A 15755-nucleotide genomic window follows, 5' to 3' on the forward strand; every position below is an offset into this window, starting at 1 on the left:
AAAAATACATTTCTTCGGAAATGCTTTGATAACGTATTTATCATGTTTTACTAGGAAGAAATTCTGCAACATTTTTTTTATTAAAAGAGGTACTCTAATTTTTATAAATCATAAACAGAATCAGTCTTTTTTTGCCGTGAAAAATGGGGATGTCACACTTATCCTTAGAATTCGTCCACCCTATCATTTAGGGTTTCCTTGCCCAAACTTGTAACTATCACATAATTACAATTCAGTCCCCCTAGTTCAATTAACTTCTTTTGATCACAAAATTAATTCTTAATTAATTCTTGACCAATGTTAATTAAACAAATATGATAAGATTTGGTTTGGACCTTGGATAAGATTTGGTTTGGACCTTGGATTTTTGGAAGGATAAGATTTGGTTTGGACCTTGGATTTTTGGAAATGACCTTAATTATTGACTAAGGATATTTGTTTATGATTAGTGTGGGGTTTCCAATAGTAGCAATGTTTACCCACTAGGATTTGTTATATGCTAGTAGTCTTTGTGGCTATTTAATGGTATTTGGGCTAGAGCCATTCTATGACCGGTTAGTCCCCTTTGTATGCTGAGATGGGCCAATGGATTAGAAAAGGCTAGGCCAATGTATGCTGTGTAGGATGCTAGTTGTGTTTATGACTCTTGCATGGTATGTCGTGCTGGGCCCATTGTATGAGGGCTAGGCCCATTATGGTCGGTTGGCGCCAATGTGAGAGCTAGGACTAATAGTATGTATGGTATGTGGTATTTTGAGGAAATCACTAAGCATTGTGCTTACATTTTTTATGGTTTGTTTTCAGGTACTTCCGGTTCTGAAGGGACGGGGTCGACTTCATCGTAAAGCTTCAACCCATGTTTCCGCAACTTTATGATTTTGGGATCGTACTCTAATAACTGCTTTATTCTGATATACTTTTGGATATTTGAAAATCGATTACTCGTCTTACCAGGTGAATTAAAAATGAAAATTTTACCTTGTAATTTTTGGGATGTTACAGATGGTGACTAACATTGACTGTTCGTTAGAGAAATAGAGAGAAGAGGCGGTGGCTATAGTCGGTTCTGTTGCGGAAGAAGAAGAGAGTCGGCAACAACGGAGTCCATAGAAGGGCAACGAGAGAGAAAGAGGGCACGAGCTGTGGTAAATGGAGTCAATCCCGATGAGATAATGACTACAATGTAGATAGAAAGATAGAAGATTGAAAATCAGAGACCGTATGGAAGAGAAGGAACCATTGGAGGGAGGCGACAACAACATCGAAAGAGGTTGACTTGGAAAATAGATCCGAGAAAGAAGAGGCCAACCAATGAGAGGGTCATTTGAGGAGGAGATAGTAGGTGCGGAAGCAAAGGCCATCTGAGGAAGAGGTAGAAGCAGGCGAGGTAGAAGCAGATGAAGGAATTTCGGCTTGATGCCGACGACTATATTACTATTCACTAGAAAAGAGAAGAAAAAGGAAAATATTGATCATAATGAAGGCACATATGACGACTGTTAGAAACAGTCGTCAGATCTGGAGGACGATAGCTGCGGGTTTTGGTCGGGAGTAGAGTTTTAACCTAGAGCTCTATGTTAGATAATGATTGATTTGCTTGATTGCTCAAATGACAATTACATAGGAATATATAGAGAGTATACCATAAGTGGCGTGGTCCTAAACCCTAATCACTAAGATATTCCATGATCTGTTTGGTTGTTAGCCAAATGGACAAAGTTCAATTTTTACAAGTTCCTTTAATTTCCTTGTTGGACGTTGCCAAAAGAATGAAAGATTTAAGGGGGAAGATTGCAACACTTATATAAGAGAATGTTTCAGTTTGAATTATATTTTATTGTCAAATGGGTAAAATAAAGAACATCTAAAGCTAAAAATAGGACTATATTTAATGAATTTTGAATTCATGTCAAATTTTAATTATTTTGTTTTAGCAGGTCCGTTTTCTTGATATGCATGAAGTTAGGATGCTATTTCCCCTTAAAATTGCACATGAGTCTTTATGTCAATGACAAAGAATATCATGCAATATTGAGGTGAAGACAATCATATGCTAAAGCCGATCAAGAATATTATAAAAATACAGAAAGGTTTTGCGGCAAAATGTTATTATTAAGTTTTTTAGGTTCCACAACAAGGAGAAACCAGAACGCCCACAATATATATATATATATATATATATATATATATATATATATATATATATATATATATATATATATATATATATATATATTTTGATTGTGGGTGTTCTGGTTTCTGAACCTAGAATGTAAAAGTGGATACAGGGACATGTCTTATAAATTATAATTATAAAATTAGATGTGAAATATAATATCTTTAATATGGACAAAGGTGACAGATGAGTACAAAGGTGGGATGAAATTCACTAAAGTCACTCTTGATTAATATTATGTTGAAAATGAAGCATACGGAGAATGATGATTGTGGAATTTATTTACAGGCTACACAAGTTCAAGTTAAATCCTCTGAACATTTTGCATCTAAAGGTGGTCTTCAAAAACATGAAACAAGTCAGTTTTCCTTTTTTTTTTTTTAATAATAAATCTTTTGAAAGCTAATTAGTTCTCTAAATTTATTTACCTAGTCTGAATGTACTGTTATAGTTTGTTTTGACGTGTTCGATGTCTCAGTTTTTCTGAAAAGAGAACCATGTCTAGCCAAAATAATTCCAATAAAACTAATTACAGAGAGTTTAAGTTAAAACTTTTTTAAACAACCCAAAAACAAAGGCATAGCTATGTATATTTAAGTTGGGTCTTAGGACTCACCTATTTTTCTTAATAATACTATAAGGTATATATGAAGAAAAGAAGAAGACATACCTTATAATGTTTTAAGGACCTATCTTATAATCTTTGACAAAAAAAAAAAAAAAAACTATTATATATCGAGCTCATATTTTAAATATTTCAATGCATTTAGAATAGCTCAAAGCCTTAATCCACTTCAAATTCACTAGGCAAATAGCCTAATCCATATAAATTAAAAATAAAAAAATAGAACGGAAAATGTCTTCCAGGCTGAAGCGTTATCAACATCTCCTAATACATCATCCACAGTGTCGGTTGTTTGCTGGTCGTTGGCCGTTCCCCTCTGTTTGGTGCTACCACCTCCGGCAGACCAACCTACTACCTCCACAATCCACTCATGTTTGTTATAGTTTAGTGTTGTATATCGAAAAATATGTTTTATAAAGTATCGAAAAAAATACAATTATGAATTATATTTAGAGATATAAGACTGTAGAGTCTAATTGTAAGAACAATATTAATTAGCATATGATCCGAGTCATCCGACCCCGCATCATTAATACTTTTTTTATTATTTTTATTTTTTCGGATTCACTTACATAAGAAATCATATGGTTTTTGGTTTTAAATTTACATCCATCCCATCCAAAAAGGTAAATATAAACCAAAACATCTACCAAATACCAAAACATGTTACCAAAAAACAAGATTCTAACATTTAAGAAAAAAAAAAAACCACTTCCGTTTTGGAACAATTTTTGCTCCATTGCACATTTCTTATCATATCTTCTTTTATTTCTCAATCCTTGATCCTCCGGCCAAAATTCTATGAGCCGAACTAAAATACTCAATTACTTTAGCTTGCATTTTTATCGGAAGCATTTGTCGATCCAAATCTGCAATCCATTTTAATGAATTCTTTAGCTCATCAAGAATAATAGAGAAGTCCATTCTTATAAAACCCATTTTGGTTCACAATTCATACCAAATCTCCCAACTTTGGAAGACGGTTTTTTCCTAAAATCATTTTGGTGTCATGATTTTCTTTATCGGCTTTTTGTTCGGTAATATGTTTGGTTTTCTTCAAGGCTTGTTTCATCGGATCTGTTATGTTAGCTGCGCGTCTTCAAAAGGGTTTTTCAATCCGTCCATGATACCATGTAAAATTTGTTTTTTCTTGATTTATACATAAGTAATTAAATACAGCGGGTTAAAAAAAATGACCCAGTAATATTGCATAAACTCACTATTTGGAAGGGTTCAATTTAGTTCTAAGATATATATGACCAAAAATACACGAGAGAATAATATTTGGTTTCTTTCACATTCTTTCCAAAGTTGATTTGTCATCTGATGAACCGAAAATGATGTGCAAGAAATTACAGAATTCACAAAAATATTATTACCACACAGAATTACAAGAAATGAGGAGATGGGAAGGTAACTGATTTCACATATCTGAACACCCACGTAACCTTTTTATACTAACAGTAGTACCCTCTATTGAGAGATAATCCTCTATCAAAAAGAGTAGAGGCTTGCATCAGATAACCTTTGAGAGGGTATGGCTATAAGTGGTTTCCTTTTCTTAGTCACAAGTCCAAACACATCAGAAAGCTCAAACTCTTCATCTTCTGGTAAGTTCCAATCAAATGAGTGCAACAGCGATGCTAATATATATACCAACATCTTCTCCCCAAGTGAGATTCCTGGGCATATTCTTCTCCCTGATCCAAATGGTAAAAACTTGGAATTCTTTCCATGGTAATCCCATTTGTCGATCAAGAATCTCTCAGGCTTGAACTCCAATGGATTGGTCCAGTTCTTGGGATCCTGATGGATTGCCCAAACATTCATATAGACGATAGTACCCTTTGGAATGGTGTATTTGCCAACAGTGCAGGATTCATCTGGGCATCTTTGGACTAACAGAGGAACCGGAGGGTGTAGCCTGAATGTCTCCTTGATGACTGCATCCAAATATGTTAATTTGGGCAGATGAGATTCTTGGACAACATTCATGCCAATAACCTCCGTTAATTCATCCTGTACTTTTTTCATTACGCCTGGATTCTTCAAAATCTCTGCCATCACCCATTCAACCATTGTAGATGTTGTGTCTGTAGCCGCGAGCACTATGTCCTATTATAACAGTGCCCTTTATTAGTTGTCTAGGGGAATAATGAGTGCAGCTAGTTAATTAAAGAAAACATATAAAGAGAGACTTACCATTAGTAGGGCCTTTATTTTAATGATGTCTAATGATATTGCAGCATCTTTCTGCTCTTTAAGCTCGAGTAATACTTGAACGAAATCCTTCCTTTGACCTTCCTCAGCTTCTGCCTCATTTTTTCGGGAGTTGGCTTCCATTCTTCCTTGGATAATGCTCTCAAATATCCGATCGACGTATTCCCAAAGCTTCTGCATTTCTCGCTGCCTTCCTTGTAGATCGAACCGTGATAGCATAGGTAGAAAATCAGAGATGTTTGAAGCTGTCGATAACTGCACAATCTTGAACTCAACTTCTCGGAAGCCATCTCCAATTGAGCTAGAATCGTTCCCATCACCAGTTGATTTGCTAGAACCCCATAACATGCTTGTCACAACGTTAACCTGAGTGTTAAAAGCAATTTCATTAATATCGATCTTTGTCCCGAGTTTACTGTCAACTTCTTTCACCAGTCTTCTGACTTCATATGTTCGGAAACTCTGACAGCCTTTTAGATTTTTATGGCTGAGAAGTTGGTTTGCTAAAATCTTGCGCATGTTACGCCAGTGTGTGTCGCTGTTGGACCATGCAATATCGTTCCCACCATAACTCATGGTTAGCGCTGCTAATGGAGGACTGCGGTTTGCCATGATATGGTCCAGGTCACGAGTCACGATCTTTACGAGCTCCATGGAGTTCACCACAACATGAAGCTTGCTTCCGAGCCTGAGACTGAAGATGGAGCCATAACGGTGAGCCATCTTAGTGAAACTTTCATGCAAGTTGGAGCCGAGAAACGGGAGATACCCTACAACTGGTAAGCCGTAGGGACCGGGTGGTAAGGGTTGTATGTGCTTTCTGTAATACGATATCCATTTGTACCACAGAAGTAGTAGTGTCGGAACTGAAATGGTGAGAAGTGTGCGGGCGAGCTTGTCTAGCTCATTGTCAACTTCCCACCACCATAACAACAAGGTGTTCATCGTGAGAAAAATCTTGTATCCAATTTCTGGTATCATTTATGCTACAAATGATATGCAACTTATGAGGAAGCCTGCTAGTTATATAGCAGGCATGGTTAATTTTGGACCATGGACATTCGGCAACCACATGCCAACGCATGAGTTATGTGGTTGTGCTTCGGCTAACCCTAATATTTTATGAAGTCTGTTAAAATAAATAACTAACATGTCTTTTGTCAAGGGTAACATAGAAACATTTATTTAGTTTGTATTGTTAACTTGGTATGTTTGTTGGTTTAATTAGGGTTGAATGTGGTGCGGTTATTGACAAAAGTCTCACCACTAATCATAAATACGATTAATCCATTTTCAAAACTTCTTGGCGTCGTTATTTTGGTGGTGCTGTTAGATAGTTATTTTTGCGGTGCGATTTTGTTTTTTTAATTTCGGTTATTGACCGCATAGATTTTGTGTCGTTATTTTGTGATATTTGTAACCGCAGTTTAGAGTTTAAACAGTTTTAAGAGTTCAAACATATTATTTGTATTTATATAAAATAAACCATAAGATATAAGACAATTAACTTATATCAGAAGCTACTAATATCATAAAAATGTCAAGTCATTGGTAATTAACAATAAATATCTTAAAATTGTTAAATTTCATCACTTTCCAAAGTTAAACATAACAAAAAACAAACAATTTTGTTTTCTATAATTTTATCATCTTTTTATTTATGAAACATATCTTATTTTTTAATATTTAAAATATTAATAATTAATAAAAAAAAAATTGTATACAATATATATGGTGTTGTGCGGTCTTTTTTACGGTTTTTGAAAAATAGAAAACGTCACCATCGGTTTTTACTAGGGTTGCGATTTATGCGATTTTTACAGTTAATTTTTGTTTCAGTGCGTTATTTGCTCACCCATAGGTTTAAGTATTGGTGATTTATGTGTTATATATATATATATATATATATATATATATATATATATATATATATATATATATGTTGGGAGAGTGGGAGAAGTTGTATATGGAGATAAAGTATAGACTAGGATGATGTATTTCAAGGAAAAGCATAAACGGTCAAGTGGTGCATTCCAGTGGACTGCGTCTCAATTAATGGAAAGATAAAATTGAAAGTGTGGGTTGTTTAACCCGCTATTAATTTAGGGTTTAGCCATGATATTTAGTATGACTAGGGTTCACTACCAGAAACAAAGGCAATAGCGGCGGCAGGCTTCGCTGTTAAAGGCTTGGTATGTCGCCGCTTAAGCGATTTGCGGCGGCCTGTCGTCGTTCTTACCTCACTGCAAATGCTTCATATGTCACCGCTACTACTTACCGTCGCCGCTAACGCATAGAATCGTTGCAAAAGAAACATATCGCCACTAATACCTATACGTTGCTGCTAATTAAATTTTCTGTTTTTTGTCTATCATTAAAATTTTAAAAAACAATATAAAATGCATAAAAACTGCTATGAAACTTTATTATGCAAAAAAATAGTTCAAAACGTTAACCACACTTAATACTATTTCCGATCCAAAATATCAAAACGTTGTGCATCATATCCAAAATACAAACCCAAAGAAAATATATATATTTCATAAATTCTAAAAAAGTAGCTACTTGTCATCATCACTACTCCCCTCGTTTCCTTTGTTTTCATTTCGTGACGGCAACGATCGTAACTAGTCTTCTAATGTCGCACTACATGTCAGGTCTTTTTAGAATTGTTTGTAGCATTTCCAACTACAAAGAAAACAAAATATATTACCAACATATCATAATAGCATTGTACTTTCCAAAATTACTAAACTACAAAATACCACCATATCAAACTATAACCAACATATCATTACAACATTCTACTTTCCAAATACACTTAAAGATACATCATACACAATATTGCATATACATTATAAAACTAGGTGTAACACCCATGTATTTCATGAATTTATTTTAATGAAAAAAATATGAAATTTTAAACATTTGAGAATTTTGAATTTATAAGAAAAAAATAGAAAAATATTGAATTATTAAAATTAAATTGTTTGTTTTTCTTTTAAATTAAACAAATAATTCAGATAAATAAATAAAGGAAACTAATGAAACTTAAATTTAGAAAAATTGAAATTAGAAGAAAGTCAATTAATGAAATTGATATGCATTTATTATTACATTTATTGTAATTATTTCATTTAAATATTATGTGGAAAAAATTAATTGAAAATAACCACAAAATGGCATGTGGCCAAATCAATGAGAATGTGACATGTGGCAACAAGTTCTTTATTTATTAGAGAGGATTGTAATTTTTTTTCATTATAACATTGTATTTTCCAAAAATTACCAAACTACAAAATACCGACATATCAAACTATAACCAACATATTATTATAGCATTCTACATTATAAATACACTTAAACATACATCATACACAATATTGCATATATATTATAACATTGTACTTTTTATTTTATTTTTCAATTATAGAATTGTACTTTCCAAAAATTACCAAACTACAAAGTACCAATACATCAAATTATAGCATCCTAGCTTTTTTTCGTTTTTCCATTATATCATTATACTTTTCAAATACACTTAAACTAACAATTACTTGTGATTGTTTTGGTGGTTGTGTCGGTGATTGTTCCTGATCATACATAAACACAACCGTAGAAGGTTTACACCTAATGTCTCGATATGGCCTCGTCGAACACCCAATATTCTTTCAAAACAATTTTGTATATCCTTTGTTGTTAGACTACTCGCTTCAGAAGAAGCTTGAGTTTGTTGACTGATCTCATGGAGTTAAGCATTTTATATTTTCGAAAAATGATAAACATCATAAAAATTAGATTAGTAAATACCTTTTGACGATATAAACACTTATTGAAAATACAAAATAACCACTTATGTATTGTTGCTCGACTGTGGGACTACTAAATACCCCTTGAAGATCGATATTCACCTTACGATATGCTTCAATTCGAGTCATGTCCTATTTAACATTAAAAATTAGATTAATTAGAATTTAAATACATAATTGAATATATAATAACTTACTTCTTTGAAACAAACATTGATATACGAGCACAATTCCCCTCTGTTTAGTATTTATTGTTATGCACATACTTCTTTGTTCGACGTCGAACACTTTGAAAATTCCTGCGTTTGAAAATGTTCGACGACTTGCACCAAATTTTCACGTGACATACCCTTCGGGGTGGGAGGGGGTTGGTTAATGCACTTGGGATATTCGTAAGCCCCCCGACATTTTGAAAATAAGTATGCGCTTTACTTTTCCGGCCTCTTAAATTTTTTTTGTAAAGTCGCATGAACGCTCCACAACAGTTGAGCATGCTCAGGATCCAAGTTAACCTTATCCAAATCAAACTTATTCTACAAATACAAAAAAGTTAGTTAATTAAATACATATCACAATTAAACTTAAAATATTATCCAAGTTACCTTTAGATGCACGATTGTGGCTATGAGAACCCCTTCTCTAAACTTTACAATATTATTACTCCAAACATGCTACATGCATATTCATAATATAATTTACAAAAGTCTGGATACAAACCAACTATTAAGATTTTTGCAAAGTTTTATATATTACATAACTTCCCAGTAATTTATACATTAAGTACAAAAGTAATAATATTATCTATTCTACATCTTACAACAATACATGACTGTACTAGATGCTTTTCACATGCAATAATTAAACACTGAGAGAAATAAGCGGGTGACACTTAATGAGTTCAATAACAGTTACGATATAACAGCCATGTCATATATATATATATATATATATATATATATATATATATATATATATATATATATATAACAGGAGAAAAGAAGGACAAAGAACAACAAAGGCATATGTGTATCATATGACAAGCTTTCCATATCAACCAATGATTTGATTCAAAGATTTACAATCAACGAGATACAACAATTTCAACATGATATGCATCAATAAGACTTCAGCACAAGTGGCACAGAAAATGAACAGTTTCTGATTATCATTTTGCTAGAATATACAGTCTTTCAGCCCTACCTAGCCCGATGCCAATACCAAAAGTGATACGAGTCATGCTCTACATGGCCAAAGGCACAAAGCCAATACCAGAAGTGATACGAGACATGCTCTACATGGTCAAAAGCATAAATCCAATACCAAAATAATACGAGACATGCTCTACATGGGCAAAGGCTCAAAGCCAATACCAAAAGTGATACGAGACATGCTCTACATGATCAATGATATAAAACCAGGATAACACAGGAAAACACATTGAACATATAACATATAGCATACAATTGTCCCTATATTGAACTCACTGTGAAATAACCAAATGATATAATGGTAATTTGGGCAGCACTTCGTTTTTAAAAATGACTTTCCTTGAAGAAATTGAGAGTTTTTATTGAAAACCGAGCTTTGTGCTGGCAGAGTTTTGACTGAAAATATTATTTTCTCGGGTTTTCGGGTGCTCTGGGCTTGCTTCGGGTGGAAGGTTAGTTCCCTAGGCTTGAGGGGTGGGGGTGTTAAGATAGTTTGAGAGAGAATAAAGGCTGAAAGAGTGAAATTTTTAAACAAAAACCAGAAGACCTCGCTTCTATTTATAAAGGCCTAAGCCTCGCATTACGTTGGGCATAACTCCTCGGTACGCTGGGCATACCTCGTACGCAGGTACTCTACGCGTAGATTGATATGTGGCATGTGCTCGGTTCCCGGGTCTCGAACGTGTCAATGGTGTATGATGCGTGTCCTCCGTCCGAAGAAAGAGGAAACGTCGCCAACTCCGGATCTAGCTTCCGAGTACGTGGGGCGTACTGCTTCGGATAAGCCTCGAAGTTTGTGTCTAAAACTTCAAAAATTCATATACTTCGCATACGGGCTCCGATTTTGACATTTTTTTATATTCACGCATTGGTGAGATTATACTCTACAACTTTTGTTTAGACTTCGTCGGCTAATTTTGAATTCATTTTTAATATTATAATTTTTAACAAACCGGGACATGAAAAGTCTGCTAAAAATTCATAACTTCTTCATCCGCCTTCCGTTTTCGTCTGTATTTTTACCGTCGTACTACTATTGACGAGACCTTTGATTCTCGTTTATGTTGTGTTGGCTAAAAATCACTCGATCTTTATTTCGAGTTTCGGGCTGTGTACTACTATGCCGAATCTTAGAAAAATCATAACTTCCTCATACGAAGTCAGATTTGGACATTCTTTTTATGAAAATTCTCGGTTTAATGAATACTACGACTTTTATTTAGGTCACAAAGGCTAAAAAGTAGTTTATCGTAAACTCACTTTTTACATCATATGGCGTCATGTCGGTTCTGTCGTGAAACTTAAACAGTCATAACTTCTTCGTTATAATTCGGATTTCAGTGAGGTTTTCACCTAAACGTTTCTAAAGAGATAATTTACAAGTTTCAATAACATTAGTTTTACTTGTTTCTAAATTAAATTTGACATTTTAATTAATTTCAATATTTGACTTTTGATTGGAATCTCATAAGACTTCCCATCACTTTCCGAATGATTCTAAACATAGTTTTACTTCAAATCTCGTAAAGTTGTCTTGTTAGAACTCAACGCTCAAAATTATACATGGTTAATAACGTGTATGTTATAAATACCTCCTCCTTTTTTAGAATTTTGTCCCCGAAATTAAAACGATTTAAACAAATGGGGATATTTCGCTCTTATCTCATTCTTATTTTCCCATGTATAATTTGGGCCTCAATGGTGTTTCCACTTAACAAGTACCAACTCCACTTCTTTATTATGTTGATTAGCCGTTCTTTCGTTTATGATCTCTTCAGGCTCTTCTACATATCTTAACTTATTACACTACTAGAAAAATAGCCTTTTACGACGCGCAAATTACGACACTCATTAATATATGTTACGCAAACGAGAGTGACATTAAAAAACTGTCATCTCTTCAGAAAATTTAAGGATTTAGGTCACGCATTATTGCGTGCCTTTAAATTAGTGTCAAAAGAAAAAAAAATTAAAAACACGGAGGGCGTTGTACCTTAAATGCGCGCCCTCTATATGTGTCGCTTTATAATTTTAATGAACGCGCGTTCCTTAGTTACAAGCGAGAAAAGAAAAGCCAAAAAATTAGAAAAGCCCGCTACCCTCCCTGCCCTAAGCATTTTCACGCATCTTTCATTCTCCTCACACTGTTGTGCAACTTCTCAATCAAAGATCGAAGGTTACGATTTCATCTCCATCTCTCGAATTCATCATCTCAATCAAGAAAAAGGGCTTCTGATTTCCATTCATCTACTTCATCGTTGCTATAATTTCACCTTCTTCATCTCTCTGCTATTATTGAGAATACTCGCCAACAGTGTGAGGAGAAAAAACGCAAACAATGAGCACCACCTCTCGAATTCATCTCCATCTCGAATTCATCATCTCTATCCCTCCCTGCCCTAAGCATCGGGCTGTTTTCTAGTAGTGAAATTAGAAAACAGTGTGAGGAGAAAAAGGGCTTCTTCATCTCCATCTCTCGAATTCATCATCTCAATCTCGAATTCATCATCTCTATCCCTCTCTTCTTCCCCTCTTAATCCAGCTATTGGTTCATGGAACTAATTTGCAAAATCCCGCCTAATTTTCTTACAGGTGGTGCTTAATCCATAAAATATTCGCATCATCACGAAGCAAAAACCCAAAATCTTCTTCATTCTCTCTCCTCTATCCCTTCCATAGCTGCTTAATATTTCCTTTTTCACTGTTTCAGCATATTGATGGTCTGAAATCCAACTTCACGTCAACTATTATCATTGCGTCTTCAGCATGATGAGTACTTGGTATCTGCTTCTAATGCTGTAATTGCTGATAGGTCTGCTACGGGTCCGGTTGGAAACGGCACCGTTTTTGCTGGATTTCCAAGTGTTGATCTCAAGACTGCCATTGAAACTGCTGGAGATGTGAATCAGATGTCGGTTGAGGTCAATTTTGTGGGTACGCAGTTCGGAGTCGACTCGCCCGCTGTTCCTATGCCTTCAAATATTTCTCTAGTGAATGATGGCTTTGTTTGCCCTAGACCTTCTATGCAAGGTAAATTTCTCTTTATTTATGCTTTATAACCTTACTATAGCTTACAATGGATGAAAAGGATTATGATCAGAGATTGCCCTGTTTAATAATTTTTAAAAACTATCCTTTGACTTTGATGTCTACTATTTGAGTAGATCAGTGGAGCGTTCTTATAGATCTGATCTTGGTTTATATGTGGTCGTATCACTGAATAAACTTACTAATCTGATCTTACTCGAAGTGGGTTATTTTGAATTGCTTGAAATTTGCCATGGTCGAACTTAGTGTGTGCTTGAAACTTACATTACTTTCTTGATTTCAATTGTTTGAACGTTTCTAATCAAAGGTTCTTTGTTACAATCTACTTGAATTTGTTTCTGTTTCTTTAAAAAGTTTGAACTTTGTTACCTTCAAGCAATTAATCAGCAAATTCTTTGGTAGTTCCATCTTCCATGAATAGACAATTTTATAGATGTTTGACTTTCTTGAAATGGTTTCTTTTATTAATTGCTTAAAAACTTGCAGGATTGAACTTTTCATTGTGATGTAAATTTACCTAATTTTAACATCTTTAAAATACTATCTTGTTTTTAATTGCTTGACCAATTCATTCAAGGGCTCTTCTTGATTCATTCTTACTTGAATGAAGTCTATAATTGAAAATCAACAAATTCTTTTATAATTGGTTCTATGACCAAACAATTTTACTTGATTAATATATTTGACTAAATCTCATTGAAAAACAAATGCCTGATTTCCAATTAGGATTTCGTATTTATGGAATCCAAGTTCTTGATTCCTGAATTTGATTTCCCTTGACCCTCCTTACAGATCCGTAGAAAATTCAGAAGAGCCGCCACATATCTCAAGCACACGGTACCATCATGAGTGACAATGGGAATGATCATGTGGAAGATTGTTGTTGCGATCAAGGAGAGATCAGAAGAAGGATACATTGCAATGACTGTTTTGAGGTAAAGGATCTCATTGATGATTGCATCAACACTTTCACTTGTTAATGCTTTAGCATAGGCCTCAGGTGAATATAGTTTCTCAATTTTTGGGCCGCCAAAGTTCAGTTTGTTAAAGACAAGTCCTCCTAATGGGGAAACACCCAGGAATCCGATAGATTTGTTATGGGATCAACAGTCAGTTGTAACAAATTCCGGAATGTGTCAAAATCTGGAACCAGAATCCTCAGCTTCTTGTCATTGGTTTGTAACATCCTACGCTTTGGTGAAGTTTCAGACCCGCCCGACCATATGACACTTTCCAGGCCATGATTAGAAAAAGAATTTGATTTTCCAATTTCCTTCACAAACTCACCACCATTAGCCATCATCCAGAATCCAACCCTCCTATCACCCTTACCAATCACATTTACAACTTCCATGGCTTTGGAGATGGTTCTCCATTCAGAAGCTTGAATTCACCACCTAAACTTTGGAAGTTGAGTCTTAACATCTCATCCAAAAGTGATGTGCCAACGATATCCAACTCTTTCGAAACAAATTCATTAGTTTTTACCCACTCGACAGTAGTGGCTAGCGCGTAAACTGAATCATATGCCCATATCCCATAAGAATCTACCTCCTTAAACTCCTTAAAAGGGTTTAAAGCATAATGTTCCTCCCTCCATTTTGAAGCAAAGTTGTGAAGCTTTCTTGATGATGGAAAATACGATCTGAAACCCACAGCCCCCTGCATCGATTTGATTGCTTCAGCATCCATGGAATTCAACAAGTTGGTAGTCTTACTAGTTATGATCCACATGTATCCTTCACCCATCATGCCCAACTCTTTTGCCCTGGAAAAAAGATGGGCTGTTAGAGAAGGCTGTGTGTGGACGACAAACACCATGGTTTGCATGGTTTGAAGCTTGTGAAGGTCTTCCCCGACTTGTTCTTTGCTGGCAGAGGTCGAAATTAGGATAGTATGCTTAACTTGTATGCGTTTCTCTTGAAATGCACTAAACATATAAGCATCCATTTCTCTTCCATCTGTCGTGTCCTCACAGATAACAATCACGTTCTTGGCCTCAAATGATTCGACCATGGCAGCAATGCCTTTGAACTGAGTGGTTTCATCTTCTGCAATTCGAAGAAAGTAAGGATTCTGATTCGAAAAGGGAGTTGTTGAAAATGAAACAATGGGCACATTGGCTTTGTCTCCCAAAATCTCCAAGAATCTTGCTTGGGCTGTTGATTCTAGACCTATTATCGCTTTCACTTTATGACCTTTTCTTATCCTTTTAAGTAATAAATCTTGTAATATATTATCTAAAATTTAGGAGTAAAAGTATAGGAAATCCCTAATGAATTTCTTTGATTTGTGTAGCTTACCTGGCCATGTGTATACGAATTTATCATCATATATTTCAATAACTATATAAAAAATTTGATGTCACAGGATCAAGAACAGGAAATTCTACCAAAATCAGTATGCCTTCTGCAACCAGTATGTACAAATTATGGTTTTATATCATTGTAGAGTTGTAGGCACATGTTACTAATCACATTTACACATTTAGTAAAGTTTGGATGTTATCTTTTTCAGGCTTTTAACAGCTCCGACTACTCCTCTCTTCCCTTCACTGGAATCTGAATCACATAAAATATTCATGAATCAGAATGGAGATTCTAAAGATCATCATCCAAATGCACCAAACTTTAGAGTAACAACCACCATTAATGAAGGTATTCTACTGG

The 15755-nt window shown here is 34.8% G+C and overlaps 1 protein-coding gene and 1 pseudogene across 1 annotated transcript; both read right to left on the minus strand.

Annotated features, from left to right (window-relative positions):
* Positions 1-4099: 4099 nt before the first annotated feature.
* On the minus strand, positions 4100-6002 carry LOC145058824 (putative (S)-N-methylcoclaurine 3'-hydroxylase isozyme 2). The gene is made up of 2 exons (XM_079006710.1): positions 5004-6002; positions 4100-4916 (listed from the first exon to the last, which is right to left on the minus strand). The coding sequence occupies exons 1-2, from the start codon at positions 6000-6002 to the stop codon at positions 4296-4298; spliced, it is 1620 nt and encodes a 539-aa protein (XP_078862836.1). The 3' UTR covers positions 4100-4295.
* A 2813-nt stretch (positions 6003-8815) lies between these two features.
* On the minus strand, positions 8816-15397 carry LOC145060281 (glutamate receptor 2.6-like; annotated as a pseudogene).
* Between the last annotated feature and the right edge of the window lie 358 nt (positions 15398-15755).

This window comes from Lactuca serriola, chromosome 6 (assembly GCF_051521515.1).
Source record: "Lactuca serriola cultivar US96UC23 chromosome 6, Lser_US96UC23_V15, whole genome shotgun sequence".
Classification (NCBI taxonomy): domain Eukaryota; kingdom Viridiplantae; phylum Streptophyta; class Magnoliopsida; order Asterales; family Asteraceae; genus Lactuca; species Lactuca serriola.

Excerpts from the sequence above, each read along its gene's own strand:
- LOC145058824 (XM_079006710.1), bottom strand. The coding sequence starts at position 6,002 with ATGATACCAGAAATTGGATACAAGATTTTTCTCACGATGAACACCTTG. Across the intron at positions 4,917-5,003 it reads AAATAAAGGCCCTACTAATG|GACATAGTGCTCGCGGCTAC; the intron begins GTAAGTCTCTCT and ends CTGTTATAATAG.